The sequence below is a fragment of the Alligator mississippiensis genome, chromosome 1 (assembly GCF_030867095.1).
Source record: "Alligator mississippiensis isolate rAllMis1 chromosome 1, rAllMis1, whole genome shotgun sequence".
Classification (NCBI taxonomy): Eukaryota; Metazoa; Chordata; order Crocodylia; family Alligatoridae; genus Alligator; species Alligator mississippiensis.
Window position 1 is genome coordinate 416,601,928 of NC_081824.1, and position 22,919 is coordinate 416,624,846.

Sequence of the window (22,919 nt, forward strand, 5' to 3'; positions counted from 1 at the left end):
AAACCCTTCAAAAAGTCCAAACAAGAGCCCTTCAAAAAGTCCAGCAAAGTCACTTCAAAGAAGTCCTTCCAAATCAATCTGATTGCTATTTACAATACAAATACATTAACGTAGCTATATTACTCATCTATAATTGACTGAGTACAAAATTCTGGATTATTTTGGGGGAAAACAGGGTATCAGGCCTTGGTTCAGGAACCATTCCTCCATTTATAACATTGTTTCCTATGGGAAAATTGGTTCTGAGTTACAACATTTCAACTTAAGACGCTGTTTTCAGGAATCAAATGTGTTGTAAGTCCAAGGACTGCCTGTATTCTAAGGCGGTGAAAAAAATAAAACAAAACAAAACAAAACAGAAGCAAGTAGCATTTGGGACAAAAGGGTGGAATTCCCCACCTGATGACGAGCAAAAGCCCTCAGGCATGGAGTCACCAAATACCTTCCATACCAGAAGTGCTACCTTATCTCCCCAGCCTGGGGACCAGAAACACATGCCACATTACACTCACTGAGTTAAACCAGGACTCCCTGTCCAATTCCACTACCCCATCCATAAATTTATTCAGTTCAAATCTTGAAGCAATTCAAATCCCTAAACTAAGTGTATATTAAAACAGAATCAGCAGAGGTATAAATTCAATATAAGCTGCATAAAAGTATGCCAAAAACTGAATCATGGAAGCAGCGTACTGTTGGACATGTACAGGCCCTCTCCAATACAGCCATACTTACTGTCTTATTTCCTTTTTATGATCCAAGTTATGATAATTTGGATCCCTCTTGGCCAAGGAAGCCTGAAAGCCGAGGTTCTTTTAATTAAAAATGAAACAAACAAAAAGTATTTGATTAATTGAGATATACAACATATAATGGATGAAAATTTTATCTAAAAGTGAATGCAACTGAAGCCAAGAGAAATGTAAGAACAGGAGACTTGTCCCAGATTATTTTGTTAATTTATGGTTCTGCCAGACTTATAGGACTTCCAACAACATTTTGGAGAAGTCAAATGTTGATCATAAACAACTCCTATGCTTAAGCACATGCACAGTCATAACAAGGAAGACATCCTGAGTTTGATGGTGGTGAGTGTTTCTCAATGGCAGCTGGATTTCCAGTCCTCATAGTAATATACCTCGTTAATAAACTTAATGAAGAAAATCAGAACCCTTAAAAGGTCATACAGAGGTTTAGAAGGTGTATAGTGGCTTTGTCAAGCTGAATAAACTTCTCCATGTCACTACAGCACTGCAGATATCTATCAAGCCACAATGGAAAGCAACAAGAAACAGCTTGAGAACATAAAACAATGGACAGCAGCACGGAGGGAAAGCAACAAAAGATATTAAATCTGTGCAATTCTGCTTGGAACTTCAGAGTGCTACTGTAATATAAACAGTGCAAGCACAGCACATTTACTCTTAGTAACTGGACAGTGGTTAGAGTCACTGCCCCTTGCCATTAACAGAGCAAGTTACTGAAACTCTACCAATTCTGCCACTCAGAGCAACTCTGAAAGAACACTCAGAAGCCTGAAATGCAAGTGATAGTGTTTAGCATGGCTTTTGTTCTTCTGGATTACTACCTTCTGCCACACTGTTCACATGGAAAAGTTACCTCGCCTCCCTGCTAGGATTAAAAAATAAAAGCAACATTAGCACTAAGGGCATCAACACAGTGGTTACTACCCAGCTAGCTTTATTTTCTTTTGAAACAGTATGACAAACTGCTTTTCTTTAAAAAAAAAAAAATCTGGCTTGAACAGCCACAGCAGTAAGTGGAAGACATTCTGAAATGGTGTTTTCCCTGTGTTTCTCTCCCTCTCATTTCAAAGCTTCTTTCAAGAGTCTCTAGGTGGCAGGAGAATCCATTTTTTTTCAGAGCCAACCAAGTTTTATTGAACAACTGCAGTGCAAAGGCTTAACTGGCTATATACATGAAGCAGCAATGTAAGGATATACGACACCAAGCTGGAGGGTGTAGTAGATGCACTCGAAGGTAGTGATAGGATTTGGGGTGACCTAGACAAATTGGAGGTTTGGGCCAAAAGAAATCTCATGAGGTTCAACAAGGGCAAGTGTACTGCCTGGGGACTGACTGGCTAAGCAGCAGCTCTTCAGACAAGGACCTGGGGGTTACAGTGGACAATAAAACGGATACAAGTCAGCAGTGTGCCTTTGCTGCCAAGAAGGTTAACGGCATACTGGGCTGGATTAGGAGTGTTGCCAGCAGATTGAAGGAGGTAATTATTTCACCTTATTCTACACTAGTGAAGCCACATCTGTAGTACAGTGTCCAGTTTTGGGTCCCCCGCTACAGAAAAGAAGCGGACAAGTTGGAGAGAGTATAGCGGAGACCAACGAAAATGCTAAGGGGGCTGGGGCATATGACTTATAAGGAGACACTGAGGGAACTGGGTTTATTTAGTTTGGAGAAGACAGAGAAGGGAGCTTATAGCAGCCTTTACCTACCTGAAGGGGGTTCCAAAGAGGATGGAGCTAGACTGTTCTCAGTGGTGGCAGATGACAAAAAAAGAAGCAATGGTCTCAAGTTGCAGCAAGGGAGGTTTAGGTTGGATATTAGGAAAAACTCTCTCACTAGGAGAGTGGTGAAGCACTGGATCAAGTTACTTAGAGAGGTGGTAGAATCTCCATCCTTGGAGGTTTTTAAGGCCTGGCTTGACAAAGCCCTGGCTGAGATGATCTAGTTGAGGATGGTCCTGCTTTGAGCAGAGGGTTGAACAAGATGACCTCCTGAGGTCCCTTCCAACCTAGTGGACTCCAAGATGAACATGAGTCATCAGTGTGACAAAGTCATCAGCAAAAGCTAACTGCACTTTATCATGCATCAGCAGATGCATGACAAACAGAACCAAGGAGGTGATACTTCCCCTCTATCAGGCGCTGGTCAGACCGCAGTTGGAATACTGCGTCCAGTTTTGGGCGCCACACTTCAAGAGGGATGTGGATAACCTGGAGAGGGTCCAGAGAAGGGCCACTCGTATGGTTAAGGGCTTGCAGGCCAAGCCCTACGAGGAGAGACTGGGGCACGTGGACCTCTTCAGCCTCCGCAAGAGAAGGTTGAGAGGCGACCTTGTGGCTGCCTATAAATTCAACATGGGAGTGGCAGAAGGGAATTGGTGAGGCTCTACTCACCAAGGCGCCCCTGGGGGTTACAAGAAATAATGGCCATAAGCTAGCAGAGAGCAGATTTAGACTGGACATTAGGAAGAACTTCTTCACAGTTAGAGTGGCCAAAATCTGGAATGGGCTCCCAAGGGAGGTGGTGCTCTCCCCTATCCTGGGGGTCTTCAAGAGGAGGTTAGATAGGCATCTGGCTGGGGTCTTCTGAACCCAGCACTCTTTCCTGCCTATGCAAGGGGTCAGACTTGATGACCTATTGAGGTCCCTTCCGGTCCTAACATCTATGAATCTATGAACGTTAACTGTCTATGATTCTACGATATATCGCACTTTTACCACATACTGGTACTTTATAGAAACACTGAACAGTTAATATCCCTAGAGGACACACAGCCCTTTGAAGTTTGAAACTTTTACTGACCATACATTATTGATTTTGCAAGAAACAGGATTTATTTGGTCAAATCTTTTATTGGACTAACTGTATAGTAGAGAGAGACATTAGGCAAGTTTTCAGACACAAAACACCCTTCCCTCAGGTTGCCTGAGGTCACCTGATATCACCAAATAAATCCTACTTCTTACATATTATCTGGACCATCACAGCTACAACACAACATTAATTTTGACCTGTACTGGTAAGTTGCACATTAGCTGCAAAGTAAGGAAGCCTTTTAGAAAACAATCATTTTAATTTGCTTTAACATCATCTTATCCTTTCATTGAAAAGTTAAAAAAAGTTTAAAAAAAAAAAAGTTAAAACTTACCTGTATAATTTTTATAATATCTCGAGGTCCGATAATTTCAGGATCAAACTGGACATGAGCTTTGCAAGTTGCAAGTGCCACTGATGCATATAAAATGCCATTAGTTTTAGTTAGTTTGGATTCAATGTTGTGGACACAGGAAGCACAAGTCATCCCTGTAATCTAAAGAGCAGACTGCAGTTAGTGGTCTGTGGAGCAAAGAGCAGGCTCCACTCTCAACACTCATGCTGAGATGGAACTGGTAAGTAGTTTTCTTGCCAGCAGTGCTGCTGTTGGTTGACACTAACAAGATTAAAAAGATGAAACACACAAGTGCAGGCACCAGTGGTTGTAGAGATTTATCATTTATACTAATTCAATGAACACCCAGAAAGCATAAAGCTTATACAATTTATGGGCATTTCCCCTGAGCCTTTACTGTCAAAATGTACAAATGCAAATTAAATTGGCCCACTTGAGAGAAACCAGAAGAAAAATCACAGGTTCTACAGCAAAAGGTGTTTGGGTTTTAAGAGATTAACTCTGTTAGTTTTGAACAAAAGCCTCAGCACGAAGATGCTACCAAGTACTGTGCAGTTGGAGGGACCATCTTATAAATGGTGTGTAAAATGGAGGCATTGTTATTACTTAAGATCTCATAACACTTTTCATGGAGCAACTAGGTTACCTAGAGGTGTATTTTGGATTGGCACCATTAAAAAGGGAAATAACATTATCAGCTATTGGCTTTTTTGGCCATTGTAGCAATAATGTTTTCCGATAATTATGTCTTCTGGCCAGGGCCCTGGATGCCTGGGTTCCCTCTCGCCCACGTGGCCAGGGCCCCTGGACACCTGGGTTCCCTCCCACAAGCCAGGGTGACCCCAGATGCACACCCATCCCCAAACCAACGGGCTGGGTCAGGCTGGAGCAGAGTGGAGTGGAACAGCTGCGACAGTGTTGCATGTGCTGGCGCAGCACGGGCTGCGGATTGGGGCAGGCACTGTAAAAGGCGCTGAATGCCCCAAATATGACTGGGGTGGGGAGCAGCAGGCAGAGTTGCCCAGCCCAGCGTAAGTCAACCCACAGTGCCAAGGGGGTCCGAGTCTATTCAGTTGCCCAAGTGGGGCATAGGGGCTTGTCCTGCCCTTGGCAGCAGCAGCAGCAGGAGGGGAAAGGTCCCTTCCCCAGCTGAAGTCCACCTCCTAGGACCTGGGGTCCAGCTGCAGGAAAGGAGTAGCCTGGTTTGTCCAGGCCTAGAATGGTCCCGTGGCCATGCCCTGGGCAGAGGGAGGAAAGCAGGGAGCTTGGCTCAGAGACCATCCAGCCCTGGGGAGCCAGGAAGACTCACACTTCCCCATCAGCCCTGCTGGACAGGCTCAGGCAGCTACTCCTGGGCTGGGGTTCAAAGGCATTACGTGGAAGAGCAGGGGCTGAAGGGCTGTGCACAGCCAGTAGGGTTGCTAGCCCTCCTGGATTGGCTGGGAGTCTACTGGAATGGGCATCCATCTCCCGGTGACTATTGAAAGAAATCCAGAAGATTGATATTGTGAATGAGTTGAACAGTACAATTAATGACATTATGTCATGTTGGAAAAAAAAAATCTCCCAGAATAGCTTCAGTCAGAGTTGGCAACCTTAACAGCCAGTCACAGGCACTGCTAGGAAAACCCTGTCTGCTGCAACTGGCACGGGTACTTTTATATGTGCTCCAGGAGTGGGGGGCAGTGCTTTATTTAGAGCAGCTCCAAGTCCTGCTCTAATTAAAGTGCTGCCGCGTCTCCATCCCCACTGGTGGTGGGGGCACTTGAACTAAAGCTCATTCGAGTGCGTGTGTGTGTGTGTGTGTGTGTGTGTGATAAATGTAAAACAAGCAAAAAAAAAAGTTTATGTCAGTAGTTTAAAATGCCTTGCATTTTTACTAAATATCGGTTAGCAGGTCAGCATTGGCCAATATGGTTGGTTAATAATCACTATTGGCCAAAAAAATCTTTATCAGTGCACCCCTAATGTTAACAATGCTGTAGCCAAACCCTACCTGGGAAGTACCCTCTTGTACTTTCAATAAGGTACACTTCCATTTTCTGTTCTAGCTGCTACTACTAAATGGAAACCACTTTCTCTCAAGGAAGTAGCTATATTTCAGAGACTGGAAAGAGTTCTGCTGGCTAAAGCTGTATAGAAACTTGGATTTTTGGATAAAAATGTCAGACACTATTATTATGCATTTAATTAACAGTATTTTGCCCATAAAATATAAGCAAGTCTGAAGATGTGTTTTAGTGATGTTTTACAGCCTAAGGGCTCCTCAGAGGTATGCAAAAAAAAATCTTTAGATGATTGGTGAACTGACTGCACCAAGCACATGCCTGTCCTTTTAATGTAATTAATTTGGTCTGAAGAGTAACGAAAGAAGCAACATCATTACCTGGAGTCAACACTGTTCAACTTCCCCCCCTCCCTTAAAACAGATATAGCTGCAAGAAAATTGCTTCTGTTAAATATACAAAACAAGCCACAAAAAATAATGTCATATCCACATTACTCACAACAAGCTCCATTCTCCCTTCTTCATCAGCCTGATCTTCTATGACTGTAGCATCGAAGCCCAAATTCTGGATCAGCTGTGCTATTTCAAGAGGCTGTATGCTGTCTGGCTTGTATTTTATCTCTGCTTTACCTGCCATCAAAGCTACAAGCACTGAAACAATACCTGCAATGGCAATAGTGCCATTATATTAGAAACTGTCTTTCCTTTCCTTTGAAGAATATATAATACAAGAGATAATCAACATGTGCCACAGTGGAGAAATCAGAGAACCTTTAATGGTTTTAAAATTTCCCTCACTCCTTCCCTTCAGGGTTATTCCTTGAGCATAATTGTCAAGAAGGAACAAAAACTTATGTTTCTATTTCACTTAACAAGTAGTTTTCTTTTACAGAGATTTGTTTAATTCCCATTAGAATGACTTGAACAGAAGAATCAGACTGGGATCCCAGTGGGTGAGATGTCAATAGGTTTTGAATCAGGCCCTGTAAGCCTGGAAAGCTTCTAGCATGAGAAAGAAGAGAATCTGCAATTCAGTGTAGAGTAACAAAGCAAAGATAGAATATTTGATACATGTGAATTATTAATAGAAATATTATAACTTTTTCTCCAGTGTTAGAGTTGGGAGCTGAAAAATCAGTAAGCAAAGGCCTCTAAAAGGTTAAAGGCCTCTCAAAAGTCTGTTTTAGCGCTCTCACAGTATTGGGGTAGAATTGATGCATGTATTCATAAGAATTTAAAAGGACATAAGAGCACAAGTAGCTCTAAGGTAGGCTGAATGAAAGCTTTATTACAACTGTGACCATATTAAAGTAATATCAAATTCCAGGAATTTGTACAGACATCAGGTATACTTGTCAACTGGCAAGCTCACCAGTAGATTTAGTATAGCAGTTCATCCTAATTAGGAACTACTTAAATATGTAAGAAAAATATTAATTACATTTAACCTCAAGAACACACTTTGTATATTAATTGTGCCTTACGTTTACAACATAGTGGACCCTTCACATTCAGAAGGGGCCAAAAATCCCTTACAGGCTCTCTGTAGGAATGCCAAACATCTCACCATCTTCCTTTTGTAGATGTCTTTCAATGGCTGATACACATGATGCACAAGTCATACCCGTGATCTGCATAAAGCACTTCTCAGTTGTCAGTATACTGTGCCGTTTTGGAGCCTCTAGGAAAGAGATCTTTGGTGGAGTATTTGAGACATAACTTCGATCAGCGGGTTCAGGAATATTTCCAACTCTTTGGCAAGTTGACTCCAGAGCTTTATGTTGTATTTCAGCAGGCTCGTAAATAGGTGGATCATTGTGCTTTCTTGTAGCGGTATCTTGAGAAAAAACACCCCATGAACAGAATGAACATGGTTTATGGCATGATAAACTGTTTCAAAGCAACAAAACATGGTCAGTGACCGAACTGTGCATAGCTTTCTACGAGTCAGGAGGAATACACTGTGGTCTTGGCTTTTAGCACAAGTAATCCAGACTTACCTTGTGTTATGTCTGCAATGAATATTTTGCTTTATTCAGCATTCCAGCTTTAAAGATCAAAATTCCCTCCTAACTGTATACATACTATTATTTGTAGCTAGGTCCTCTTAAAAACAAGACTATTTGAGGGGGACTTCACAGCAATTAAACCACTAAGGAGAATGCAGCCTAATTAGTTGTCCTGATCTCCTTCCTTGAAAGGCTTCATCTCAGCAACTGATCACTATGACGAGAGCAAGTGATACATCTCTCCATAAACTGTGAAGCAAACAATGATGTAGAAGGATATAGGCACAGAGAACTCACTTCAGTCCACATGGTAGTATTTATAGATCTCTCAAGATGAGGCACAGTCCAATCAGTTGTTCCTCTTGTCGGGCACTGTGCAGTAGACTAGTTGGTCACCCAACAAAGAAACCCTAGCCCCAGGCAGATCCACAAACAACCTCTTTTTCACAAACCGTTCTTCCTCCCCCACTTTCTAGGAGTGATCTAACCACTAGGCTCTGATGTAAGGAGCAAGTGACGCCTCATCTCTTCCTTCTTCTGTTTTATTGAACAACACTCGAAAAGGGGCTTTGCTCAGTTTATAAAAGGATTGTACGTACCCACCCTCTGAAGAGGATTCATGACTACAGATCCCTTGCACACTGAAGCAGCATTTCCTCTCTCAGGTGCTAAGTATGCCTATGCACTGTATAAGGAATCTCAGTACCCAGCATGGGGTTTCAGATTCCACTCCAGAGATTTAAAAATGTAGTTGCTGTAGTATTTATTGGCTTGCTCGCTCTCAATTGCTTAAAGAGCTATGCTCCTCTTTACAAATCCAGCTATTCTATATGCTGGCATCAGCATTTAGAAGTTTTATGTTCAAAGTATTTTGGGGGACTTAGCCAAAGCTGGTGGAGGTTCAGAAATCAACACTTCTTTCATTGTGGCCTGGTCAGATCAAGATGCCCATTAGGATCAGGATGAGAAATGTCCAATGGTGTCATATGGGATTCTGAGGTTCCAGAAGAGAGTGGGTGCAGGTAGCTTAAAAACTGTGGTGTTTCTTACTGTTCACTCATCCCTACTCCCTACTTTGTCCCAACCCACCACCACCAAAAAACAGCATCCTAAGAGATCAGAAGCCTCCTCCCATTAACTTTAAGCTGAAATGCTTTTCAGCAGTTTCAGCTATAAACATTTCCTGCCATTCGCAGAATCATTCAGTTTACTGTACTTGCAGGCCAACCTGGGTCTTCACCAGTCCCCTCAGCACAGTTCTTTTAACAAATAGCCTCATTTGTACCAGATATTTGCCCTTGAGTTTTGCTGACTCACTTGACTTTGCATAACAAGCTAAGTTGGACTTTTGTTACTCTGCACAATCTGAAGTGCCAGCCTTTGCACAATACCCCACCACAGTTCTCACCACTGCTCCTAATTCTCCATAGCATGTGCCTTATGCACAATCATTTTCACTTGTGCAAAGTGGCTCTGAAAATCTGTTATTCTGATTTGTTTTACAAAGGTGGAAATGGCTTTATACAGGGAGCAATATAGAGAAGGGAGCCCTCTGGAGAGCGGAGAAGGGAAAATCTATTTCGAGAAGCCCTGACAGTGGCAAAACTCCTATTAAGATTAAGTGGCCAGGGTCTCACCCTTTATTTGATCTAAAATGATGTATCCCAAAGTATTATGCAGAGCTCAGCTTCAGTAATGCTTTATACAATTTTCCCCAATGTGTCTGATTGACAAGTTTCTTTATGTTTTTATGGTACCACTGTAATATGCAGTGACCGTGATGAAAACTAGAATTATACGCTGACTTCAGGGAGGCACCACCTCTGGCTATATTTACAATTATAATGGAAAAGAATTAAATAAGGTAATATACAGTGCCATTACACTAGAATTCAATCTTAAATAACCATATGTTTTAAAAGTAATGCAAGTAGGATTTGTTTAAAAAATACCCTAGGTAGTATACAATTCCATACTTATGCAGGCAGACAATATTGGTGGAGATCAACTTTTCCAATGTCAAAATGCCACAAGGCAATTACAGCTGCTAGCTGTAAAACAAGTAGTATTTTTTAAAATACATCATTAAGCACAAGAGATCAAGTCATCTTCATCTATAAGTAGTCCTAGTGGCTTCAGCAGGTTTACTCACGTGAGAAAGATTACCAGGATTTGGCCTCATGTATTAAAGCTGCTCAACTACAGGTGAATTGAAGCCTAGTATCAGTAGTTCAAAACAAAACTGTTTTGAACTTAAGTGGATAACTAGCCGTGCTCTTAAACCCCCACCCCCAAAATAAATGGGATCAGCCCCATAGCAACATCTAAACCATTAAACCCATGAACAAAGTGTACTGACAGCACTGCATTTGACTTATACAAATGCAGAGAATGTTCCTACCCCAACTGAAATCAATAGGCATTTTGGCACTAAACTCACCAGCAGCAGGATACAGACCCTTTGTACAACTGGTTAAAAGTTGAGGGACCAGAGATATAGCAGGATATTCCGTTAGGGAAATGTTTGCTTTTCATTTAAAGATATTTTATTAATATTTTACATTTTAAAATTCCTAGGGAAAAACAAGTAAGTTCGGTTTAGATTTATATCTGTACCAGGCTATAGGAATAAGAGAAGAAAACTTAATTGATGAAGTTACAGTTCACATGTGTTCAGAGATTGTCTGCTATTTAAAAAAAAAAAAATCACTTATAGTACTTGTCAGGCTTTTCACTGCATATCGTAACTTTTCCCAACTCTTTTCCCAACAGCAGCCACATTCCATGTGAAATTTATGGTCTGCAATATGTAAGCTGTACTAGACCATAACTTTTTTTTTTCTGGCCTTAAAAAAAAGTCCTATTTTTTACTCTCTCTTGAGATGCTAATAGGATGCCACCTGACCTAGCTTAAATTACTAAAAGAAAACTTGCACAGTACCTGTTAGAATAGAAGCATCAAATCCCATGTCTTCTATAGCAGTTCTTAGCTCTTCTGAATTAGTTACAGTTGAATCATACTGTATGGTCCCCGTCCTTTCAGCTAAAGAAACTGATATGTGTTGTACCCCTTTCCTTTGGGATATTGTGCCTTCAATAGACTGTACACAGGAACTGCAGCTCATTCCACCAATGCCAATTACAGTTGTGATAGGCAGTTGATCTCCAGGGGACTTGCTGAGAAAACAATGGGATGAAGATGCTGCCTTTGATAAAAGCTCTCCATTGTTTGCTTCTGCTCCATTAGGGAAGGATACTCTAAAGTTACCAGGCGGAAGGGTTTCAATGGATTGTTGTAAAGATGATAAGGTAATTAAGTTAGGGTTAAACTGTACAACAGCATTTTTATGCTCCAATGACACTTTAATACATTGTATGCCTGGGAACTCAGATATATTTCCTTCAATATTTTTGATGCAAGATGTGCAATGGATGCCTTCTATCCCTAGAGTCACAGTTGCTGTATTATTCATCTTGTCCACCAATGGATCCACATAACCACTGTTGAGGCCAGCTGCAACCTTCTGTAAGCTTTCTAAATTAATCCTACCAAGCTTTAGTGGGGCTAATTTGGTCTTAATAGTGCATTCATACCCCAGGTTATTTATGTGCTTCTTAAGGTCTTCAGGTTGAACAATGAAAGGCTGGTAAAGAATGACTGCTTCTTGGTTACTCAGGGAGACTTTTATTCTTGTCACACCATGTAGTTTCCCAACTGTACCTTCAATTGTATTGACACAAGACTGGCAGGTCATGCCTTCTACCCGAAACTTAACTACAGCTTCTGCTATAGACGTTGTTGATCTTAAAGATGATGGGATAGATTTTCCTTCTGCTATGCAGGCATCAAAACCCACGTCCTCAATTTCCTGGCAAATCTGTTTGGGACTTATTTCAGACCGTATATATTTAAGCACAGCATTGCTGTGCTCAAGGGAGACCTTAATACTCACAATGCCCTTCACCTTGGAAATTCTGCCCTCTACAGAATGCACACAAGATTGGCACGTCATACCCAAAATATTGACTGTAACCATGTCCATTTGAGACGACCCAGAGGGCAGGTTTTCAGAGTTCCCTTCATAGCCAATGTTGTCAAAGACAAGATTCTGCTTCATTGTTGGCTTCCGTACACAGCTTGCAGGGGTATTAGTCTTAGACAAAGCCTGAAATGCAAGACAAACACATACAAATGATGTACCTTTTGAGTTCTCACACAACAGTATTCTGGAGCTCAAAGCATTTCAAAGATAAGGGATGCCATCAAAATACGTAACATCAAACACTATCAATAACTGGAGCTGAGTATCTAACCCTCACCTATTTCTCCTGAACATGCTGACTTTAGTACCTAGAAATCCTCAACATGATTATTTAAAATTAAAGCCCTCAGCACACTCCCCTGGAGCTACAGCTTTGCTCTTTGCAGTATTTCTTCACCTTCTCAGTGGTTTACACCACAGAGCATTCTGAAAAATGATTAGGCCTCTGCCAATACTGGTAAGCTCCAGTTAGCCTATGCCAGGGGTGTCAAACTCATCTAACCCTGCAAACTAGATGAATAGTAAGGGGCCGATCCACAGGCTGGATCAGACCCATGGCTCCCCCTCCATCCCAGCATGCTAGAGCGGGTGCTGCACTATATACAGCACCTGTTCCAGGATCTGTGATGCTGATCCACTCCACTCCATCCCCCAAAGTTGGTGCCTGCTGCAGCCACTCTGAAACCCAGCCAAAGGATACTGTGTGGATCTCAGAGCAGCCGGAACAGGCACGATATGCAGTATGCATCCTGGGCCCTGCCCATGGAACCAGTCTAGTGCATGCCATGTGCAGCACGTGGGTCAATTCAGATACAGAAACAGCACTAGCGGCCAGATAATGGGGCCTGTAGGCCAGATCTGGCAGGTAGGCTGTATCTTTGGCACCCCCGGCCTGCACCATTTACTACTGCTCACCAAGAGTCAGTTACAATTATTAGAATTACTTCTACAGCCTGGAAATATAGGGGAGCAGAGAGGCCCAATCTTGTGAAACCTGAGGTTATGGACAGGTGTTCAATTCTGGTGCTGAAAAACATGAAGCGGGGGAAGCATACAAATGTTACAGTCCTCTGGCAAGGGAGCCTAAGGCAAGCTCTCCAGTCAGGAGGCGATAGGGAGCTGCTCCTTCAACTCCCCATTCCCAAGGCAGACAGCCTGTCCCCAGCTGATGCCATATGGGCATCTGCCTCCTGTGCCTTGCATAGACCGGGGCCAACCCCATCTGCGCAAGGTGTGTGAGACAGAGACAGGACAGCTGGACCCATCCTGCACCAGGACCCATCTGCAGGAGAATACTCCCAGCCAGAGTACAGCTCAGAGTTACCTGAACTGCAAGGGGTAGGAGGTAGACATCCCACAGCTAGAACAATCCTGGAGCTGCAGGACATGGCTAGCTGTAGGAAAAAGCCTCCTGGTCCCTTTCTGCCACTCAGCTGATTGGATGGACGAGGCATTGCCACAAGGCTTGACCCATGGAGCCACAGGGGAAGGCCCCCCCCCCAATCTGTTCAGTGGCACCAATATCCCCATAGAGCTCCCTGCTAGCTCACACTGGGCAGGCTAGCAAGAAGCCTATGCTCTCCCACATTTCCTCCCTCCTGAAGGGAGGAAGAGTGAGAGGGGAAGATATGGGATACTGGGAATATTCCACTATCAGAAGTGCACAGGTGCTGCATCTGGCACAGAAGGAGAGATCTTCCTCATTAGATGCAGTCATTTTTTCACAGGAGGAAACAGTACTCTTCCAGGAAAAAACCTTTGAACGGCTGCTCGCTCTCTCTTTATGCCAAAAGAAAGGCTTCTCTCCTGGCATAAATGTAACACCTGTCCATAGCCTGAGCAAACTGTATAGGTTCAAGAGCTCTTTTTTACATTCTTATTAGCAGGGTCACTTTTTAAGAAGGGGTATAAATCTGTGCTTCAGAAGATAAATAAGCTATTAACTGATGGGAATTATGGAGAAACTCCCACAAAGTGCAAGTTATTCCATGGATGTCTGCTACATGGTTTCTTTCAGCTCCCTCCAAAGCATTTATTAAAGGCCAAATATCAGATTAGACAGCTCCACAGATCAAAGCCATACTAATTTTCAGGCTGCTATATCTAATTTTTTTTTTTTAATTCTCTCCTTAATACCATGAATGGGATCTTGTGACCTCAAAGTGCCAGGATCTGTAGTTTAGTGCATCCAATTAAACTGAAGAGTGACAGATTCGAAACTAAAGGAAAAAAAAAAACAAAACCAAAAAAACTTTTTCACCCACTGCATAATTCCACTGTGAAACACTGTCGCAGGCAGCTGTGGATGTAAGGGATATGGAGAACAATTTCCAAAGTTGTCACAGCTAACAACAATTTTTGCAGGACTATTAACCCCCTTTAACTGCGTTGGGGAGATCACGCCTTCCAGCATGCCAATTCCCACATTTCTAGTACATGGGAAAATAAACTTTCTTCATACCATGAATACTTGTATTGGAATCATTTAGGCCACTTACTTGCACAAGAGTGAATCCAGCTCATTAGATGTTAATGAACTGTTTCGTGGGCAAACAGCTTGGGAATAATGATGTCTGGGCAAGGACCAACATGGAAAAAAATGCAACACAGGCAATTCACTTTCACTTCAGTCCTCGCTCCACACTCCTTAAATCCAGAGGAGTTTATCACAATCTATTATATGAAATTCACAATAGATCCCAAGTCTTGAACCAAACATCACCAGGCTTCAGGTATCAAAGGTAGAAGGAGGCTTCAATACAGCAAGTTCTAGACCTATCTAAATCTTTGCCTAGAAGTGACACGAAAGAATCCAGAAATAAATAGAGGCTTCTGGTTTAGTTCCTATTAATCCTGCAAATTATCTTTCACTAACAGAATCCAGGTTTATTATATTGAGCAGAGTAGTGTAGCAGATAAGAACTGGCTGCCATTCATTCAAATATTTGATAAGCCCCTCTAGTATTGCTGTCTATGCCTCAGAAGCTAATTGTACATACATAGCCTTTCATATTACATATTTTAGAAAACACAGCTAGATCTTACTGTACTTGTTTTGCTCTTTATATTGTATGTTGTTGTCTTCTGCTTTTCACACAAGTGTACACCACTTCTTCCAGTCCATTTGGCAAGTGTTCACATCCATACGTCGCAAGAATGATCCAAGTATGCCATTTTGAATAGAAAACCCCTACCCTATTCTCCCAACCCCACTACTGATCAACAAGAATCGTCTATGACATCATTCCTAACTTTTCTAATAACAATACATGATTTGGAGTTTCAGAAACCTGTATGCTGCCAATACCATTTTGAAAAATACAATTCAAACATTGAAGCCAAGTTCAACTGGTTGTGCTTCCCAAGATTCCCTACCACGTTACTTAAATCAACCATAAGTATAAGGCATCAAACTCTATATGACAATGAAGTGAGTCACTAATGTGCAGTACTGTTACCAAGATTCAGGATCAAACTGGCAGGTATTTTTAAGCTTAATCTTGAGGAGTCATGTTAAACAAGGACAAAATATATGCACGTGGTTGCTTACATGCTCCTGTGATTTCCTCCACTTTACAAAGATCTACTCCAATAAAGTCAAGCAAACAAGTGTTAAAAAAGGATTCCCTCACTTGCCTAAGCAAGTCCTAATCAGAGGTATAAATCTCACTTTGCACATTGAAATGTACTTAGAAGACAACGTTTGTCTTGCACAGACGTACTATTTGCTACATCCTCCAAGCAGTGGGCATGAAAGAATAGGTGGGGACGTACACTGTTTATCCCCTGCTCCAGTTTGTAGTGTTTACATGAAGAAAAAACCCCCCACATGATTGTGAACAATCTGCAAGCAAAAGATAGGTCCTCCCCACCTCTCAAACTCCTGTTAGCCATTTCACCTTTTTTTCCCCTCTCTCTCTCTCCTTTGAGACACCCAGTGAAATAAAAAGCCATTCAAATAAAGTTAGGAGAATGGGAGGAAAAAAACAGAGGTCTCAGTATCCAGTGTTGAAAAGCGGTTATAAGCCAACAACTTCTAGAATGGATTTCTCTCTCTGGACTTTATATGTATTTATTATAAGATATTTAATAAGCCGATAGTTTGTTGCTTGGTAGCTTCCAATGCTCCAAAAGGAGAGAGAGATAGTTAGTTGTGCAAGTCTGAAATCAAGCAGAAGGCTGGCCAGGGTGGCACCTTAGAGACCAATTGTCTACATCAATCATACCAAGCTAATGGGGCTAATTTGCTTGATAGTACTTTCATAACCCACATTATTTATGTTTCTTGAGGTCTTCAGATAGAACAAAGAAAGGCTAGTAAAGACCGACTGCTTTACTCAGGGAGACTAATTTTTGTCACACCCCATATTTTCCCAAATGTACCTTCAATGCTGTTGTCACAAGTCACTGTTGACCTTAGGTTACAAACAGACATCACCTTTGTTGTGCCACAAATGTAGAATCTAATGTACTGCACAGGAGTAGCCTGGAGTTTTGGTGGTTGATGCTCAGCCAAAATCTGGAAGTGCTTCCAGCTGGTACTGTGCCACCTCCTAATTGCTTGTGAAGAAACTATTATTTCATTTGACAGTAACTACTTGCCCTGAGTATACAAGAAACCTGAAACAAAAGAAGGACTCCCCAGATTTTAGACCAATACTTTAATTTTCCCCCTCTACAGCCACTCCACCACAAAGTATTAGGTTTTCTAGGTCCTTTGACTCCAAAGTAATGCAAGGCTACCTTATGCCAAAGGTAAAGGAGGCCACGATCCCCAAGCTGAAGGCTGGTAAAGAGGAGAGGCACAGCTCTAACAACTAGCACACTGAGGAAATTCTGCATAAGGAAATGGGAGTCTTGCCTTAGTTTAAATCAGGTCTGCTCAACCCCTGGCCCATGGGCTAGATCCAGCCCCAGGAAATGATCCTGCCCATTGGGATCCGGGGTGAGGGGGAGGGAAAGGGGGAGAGGTAAGGTGTGGGGGATTGGCGGCAGCATTAATTGCTGCTACCCAGCAGCTAAAATCTCTAGACTCATGGGCTGGCCATGGCCCTGCATGCTACATTGGGTATGTGGGGTAGCGTAGAGCCCAATCCCAGCATGAGGAGCTAGTGCAGGGCAGTGGGGCCTATACCTCACATGTGGGGCCAGGAGGAGGTGGCACAAGGTGCCAGGGCTCAATCTTGGCATGTGAGACTGGCACAGGGTCCAATTCTGGTGCACAGAGCTGGACAGAGGCAGCACAGGGCACCAGGGCCTGATCCAAGCTCACAGGGCCCAATTTTGGCACTCAGGGCCAGGTAAGGGTGGCACAGGACCCAATCCAGGCATACAGGAGCTGTCTGAGGCCATGCAGGGCCCAATCCCGGTGGGCAGGTTGGGAGGAGGCACTGTGAAGCCTGATTCTTGCTCGCGGGGCCCAATCCAGCCCAGACTGACTGTTTGCCACCCATCTAGGGCATGGGGCCAGAATGTGGAGCACCACTGGCGTAAATACTAAGCTGTTTAGGCTTATACTCATATTCATATGAGAAACTCGTGGTGTGAGTTTGAATCATCCCAAAGCATTGGTTCTGTGTTGAAGCCCTTGGGCCCTACCACAACGCATATATTAGGTAATAGAAGGCTAAGGCATCGTGAAATATTGGTGACCAGCATCATGAATAAGGCTCAGGTCTTGGAGGATATGGAGGAAAAAAAGACAGAAAGTATGTTGGCTGTGGAGGTGGTGGGGGTGTCACAGGGTGCTTAGCTGTACAAATGTCCCGTTCTTGGCTCTTACAACAGCATCCCCCAGGCACCAGGGTTCGGGTGTTTACATCTCCTAGGGCAAAACTCCAGCTTGTCTATTCTTAGATCAGATGCTGAGCAACAGCCCCATGGGTCTCAGCTAGGCCTACAGCAGCAAGGGGTTCCTTTTGGCAGCATGGGACAGCAACTCATTAAAAGAACTAAAAAAAAATAACAAGCTCTCCAAACAAAGCAAAGCACTATGTATTCTTTCACTCAGGTACAAAGCTGGGCCAAATATAAGAACAAGACAGAGTCTTATGCATGATTCCCTGCCTGAAATTTACCCTCTTGATCCAGGGCACAGTCAGGTCTGGCTTATTTCCCAACCACCTGCTCTGCTCACAGCACCACCTCCTCTCCCAGCCTTTTACTTGTTATGCAGAACTCACCAGGCAGGAGGCAGGGCAGGGGGGTACCTGAGAGACTAACTCATTCAGAGAGGCATGAGCTTTTCTGGGTGACAGTCTGCTTCTTCAGATGCAATGAATCTGCCTGATTTCAGATTAACATGGCTAACACTACTTCTGTCTGCAGTCACCAGACAGCCTTCAATAGCCACTCATTCAGCTGCCTCCCTTAAGCAGGTGAGTCTACAGAAAGGAGGTAGCCCTGCTACCAGGGCTTGTCAACAGCACAAAGGATAATGTCCAGCTGTTTAAGGAGCCCTCCTGAAAACTTAAAATTACCACTTGGCTCAAGCCCCAACCCAAAAAACACCAGGAAGTTATTTTATCTGGTGCCCTTCACACATAATACTTCCCCCACTAGAAAGCACCAAATAAATCCAAAGGTTTGAACAGACAACTTATGGGTGGAGGAGAGTACAGAATAAAACTTGTGAAAGCCAGTACTTAATAAATCCACAGCACCTATTTGCTAAGACTTCCCCCACCCCCACTGATGCACACACTTCGATGCAGCATCTGCCCCCCTTTTGTGGCATCACAAAGGGCACTGCCCAGAGCCAAATCCTGGCCACCCAGCTCCTGCTTCACATGAGCCAAACCTGGGAATGAAGCAGAGCATCCCCTCCACTGCTCTCGATGCCTGACAGCAGCACAGCAGAGGGATAGGTGGGATGGTGGACAGAAGATTAAGCAGGAAGGGATACTCTCAAGGACTCTTTGCTGCCTCCTTTCCAGGCTTGGCACCTACAGAGTGGAAGTGGCAGCAGGGTGGCATTTTGGTGATGCCATCAGGACAATGCAGAACAACTACAGACATACTTTGGGTGTCATGGCAATAGACTTTCTCGTGACTGAGAAAGGCTGATGTCACCACATGCTCCAGGATAGGCCACTTCCCTCCTCTGTTCCTATCCAATCACAATGCATTGCTCATTCACAGGACTGACAAGAGTCCAAAGTTCAGGCAGGTCAGACCTCACTCACTACCAGCTGGTGGGCTGCCCTGGGGGCTCTACCATCTATCACAGCTGATGTAACTGCAGCTCTGGTGATGAAGGAGACCACCCTCCCTGGAGTGTCCCAACCAAGCCACTGGATTCTATCAGTGCTGCCCTCTGCCCCAGCACAGTCCTAGTATAGGGCTGGGGAAGAATCAGGGGGATATAGAAGCCTTAAAACTCCTTGCCAGGAGACAGGCACTCCCAGTAGTAATTCCTTACTGATCCAGCTTTGCCAGGTTACTGTTTAGGTCAGAGCAGCACCTTGCCCCAAGCATTTGTTATACAGTATGGAAGACAGGGTGGTACCTTATACACCAGTGATTTTCAACCAGTGCAATTCTGGAGACAGGCTTCAGACCTGCTTTAAGACACAGGGGTGGCATACACCTTTCTTCCCTTTCTTGTAACAGGCTCCAACCATGATTGCAAAGGTAAGTCAGGCAGGAGCTCTTGGCTAGGGCAAGGTGACAGCCCTCACTCCAGGACATCCTTCCCAAAAGCAATCTGTGGCTGGGGCCTAGGGCAAGCTGGCAACAGAAGCCACTGGTCCTACCACCCTATACATGCCCCCCATGCTGCACCAGCCAGCCCCTTCCCATGGTGTGGACTGGCTGCCCTGTAAAGGCATCTCCATCCACAGACCCCTGTTCACTGTCCAGCCATCCTGAAGGGAGAGCCTCCCTTCTCCCCATTTTATAGGGCTGTCCCCCTTTTTAATTTTCTTCCTCACCCCCACACTTTAGGCAACGATCTGAAAATGAGTGGGTTCCACCAAGCTGGGTGGATTGAGTGGGTTCCAGCATACATGGGTTTTCCACAATGCCCTTGTTCCTATAAGAGATCTAATTTCACATTAAAACAATCCACTTTCTAGATCACTGATTATAATATTGTGGTTATTCATGAGTTTTTTTCTCCTTTTTATTGAAAAATGTGTTTCTAGCTGTATTATTTTTTACTCACTGCAAAATTTTCTGTTTTTTAAACAGGATACCATTACTTTCAGAAAAATTATGGAGGGGGTGCCCTAAGTCCAAAACGGTCAAGAACAACTGTGATAAACCAACTCTGAATGAGTTGATCCATAAGGTACCATACTGCCTTGCCTTCTGCCTAGCTTCAGATGAACACGGCTAACTATCTCTCCATGCTTTATACCACGGATACCCAAACCCCCTGCACACAGGCCAAATCCAGCCTATGGAGCCAAGCCATCTGGCCTGCAGGGATCTCCACAGGTTGGGAAACTTGGCAGCGGGGGAGCGATGGAAGCTCTGCACAACTGGATCCAGCCTCACCTGGGCCATTTCCACACAGCAGGATCAGGGCCAGGCTTATTCCTCAAACATCAGGATTGGGCTGTGCTTCTCCTTGCTCCCCTCTCCCCAGCATGTCTGGATTGGAGCCACTCTGTCACATGCTCTACTCTACCACCAGGCATCAGGATTGGGACTGGGCTCTCTCCACCCCCTCCTTCCCCCCAGGCCAAAGGGAAGCCATTCCCAGCCTGCCAGGGCAGCTTCTCTGTGGCTGGATCAGGCCCCTGCTGTGTTGGCCCCAGGTACCAGAACAAGCCCACTGGCTAGATCAAGCCCACAGATGGACCTGGCACCACCAATCCAGCCTGCAGGGTGAAAAGATTGGGCACCGCTGTGTTATATGGTCATCTTATCTTTTTGTTAGTAGACAGGGGTAACTGCCTTTTTATCCCCCCAAACTAAAAATATACATCTTAAATAAAATGCTCCAAGCTATCATATCAAAAAAATACAACTAAGGCCTGGCCCAGTCAGTTCCTCTTGCTCACCAGCAAATGCCAGCATAAAGCGTCCTTCCCTGTACAGCCTCTCTCCACCTGGAAACCTCGAGCAGCTCTGAGCTGCTCCTCTCCCTGCTCACTAATAGGTGTCAAGAGCAAGCTCACTACTTTCAAAAGCTTTGAGCCAAGGGGCTCAACATCCTAGTCTGGATGAAGCTAGTCCTTGTCCTCCTAATTCCTTTGAAGTTGTGTACATGGGGCTCTCTTATTTGCATCATTATTTTATCTTTCCCCCACAGTCCTTTAACAACCCCTTTACAGCCTCCTTTGATAGGCAACATGACAAGACTAAACAGTCACTCATTAATATTAACTAAAAATACCACAGACATTTCCCCTGTTCATCACAGGCAGCCTGGTGACTCATTAGCAACAAAACCAGGACAGAGGCCACGGGATTTCCAATATACTGGCCCTACATCAGTGCCTCTTCTATTCCCCCCTGCTAGCATAGCTGCTCACTATGTCCGTGAGCAGCCAGGGAAAGGGACTCTCTAGTAGGCAGGAAGGTTGCCATTCTCAACACTCATAACAGATCTCAGTGCAACCGCTACACTCTTCTTTTCTGCTACTGTTTTTCACCCAATCAAGTATGTGGGATCTTCAAATTTTCCCATGCAAACTGCAATAATTACTCTCTCTTTATACACCAACACCTCTCAATAGGCTGCACCACCTCTAATAGAGGAGCCTTTTAAAAGTAAAAAAGATCCTTTGTAGGAACAACAATAATTTCAGAATCTGCCAGATCTGAGTGTCACAATAGACATTTATTCCCCAGTTAAAACACACAGCCAAACATAACTAGCAAATAATAGTAGGTTTTATTATTGGTAGCTATTAATAACAATACATAGTTTTACAACCCTTGGTCCTTTTAAAAACAAAACCAGGAATTTCTTGTTCAATGGAATTCATACTTAAGGAGAAACTTAACTAGGCTTTACTAATTAAGCCACAAAACAGCTTTGGGAGGTGACTTTTCTCATCCTCAGTGTAACAATGGGAAAGATGACAAACGTTTAAGTAGCTATATAACAAGTCTTACTGAAAGGACAAACCCCATACTGCACGTTTAATGCATCTCACAGACTCAATTCAGTGCCTTTCAGTGTAGTTAAATATGGACTACTTTAAGTAGCTTTGTTTAGGGAAGAAGGCCTCTGCATCAATTTTTTTAATTTCTTATTCAAAATAATAGCTTTGTTATACACAATTTTCACAGCTCAGATACAAAAGGTAATACAATACATTTTACATGTTAAATACCTGAACTCTATACATCAAAGAAATCAGTTCTCAGAACAAATCTACTGATGTTATATTTGTTTCTCATATTACAGATGTTTGCCATAAAATAGTAAAAGGCTCTATGTTTACTTGGTCATTGTGTTCTACTGCAGTGTTAATAGTTCAAGTCACTTTAGTTACAGTGGTAAAGTGGTTCTCGGCCTTTTAGGTATGTAAAGCAGTGGTTCTCAGCCTTTTTAGACTGAAGCTTGAGATGCTCCTCAGATGATCTTACTTTTCACTCATTTTTTTGACTACAGAAAAATAATAGAGCAATTCTTCTGCAGCAAAAAAACTCAGAAAGACCACAGCTGGTCAAAATCATTTTAACACTATGGATTTTTATTTAAAATTTATGATTTTATCTTGTGAATCGTGTTTGCACACTGAACAGTGCTAACAATGATTGGCACCGTAAGGCACCTTGAAAGGATCTTAAAGGTACCCTGGGGTGCCACAGCACCCTGGTTGAGAATCACTGATTGAACATAACAGGTTTTTTTTTTAAACCTTGTCCAATGATCAGTTCATATGTACCTACCATTTTTCTGCATCTTTTTCCAGTAAAAAATCCTTACTAGAAGTAAGCTCCATCATGTTTTACAAGATCACATC

General features: G+C 43.3%; 1 protein-coding gene across 3 annotated transcripts in view; it reads right to left on the minus strand.

The window, feature by feature from the left end:
- ATP7B (ATPase copper transporting beta) overlaps positions 1-22,919 on the minus strand; it is a 69,975-nt gene that overhangs the window by 29,831 nt on the left and 17,225 nt on the right. For 2 of the 3 annotated variants that reach the window (XM_019491399.2, XM_006259881.4), the window contains exons 2-6: positions 10,893-12,117; positions 7,510-7,779; positions 6,442-6,605; positions 3,914-4,075; positions 736-812 (exon numbers count right to left, since the gene is read on the minus strand). In XM_019491399.2, coding sequence (XP_019346944.1) covers positions 736-812; positions 3,914-4,075; positions 6,442-6,605; positions 7,510-7,779; positions 10,893-12,117 — 1,898 coding nt within the window. The remainder of the gene's footprint in view (positions 1-735; positions 813-3,913; positions 4,076-6,441; positions 6,606-7,509; positions 7,780-10,892; positions 12,118-22,919) is intronic. The other variant, XM_059732726.1, reaches the window with a different exon arrangement.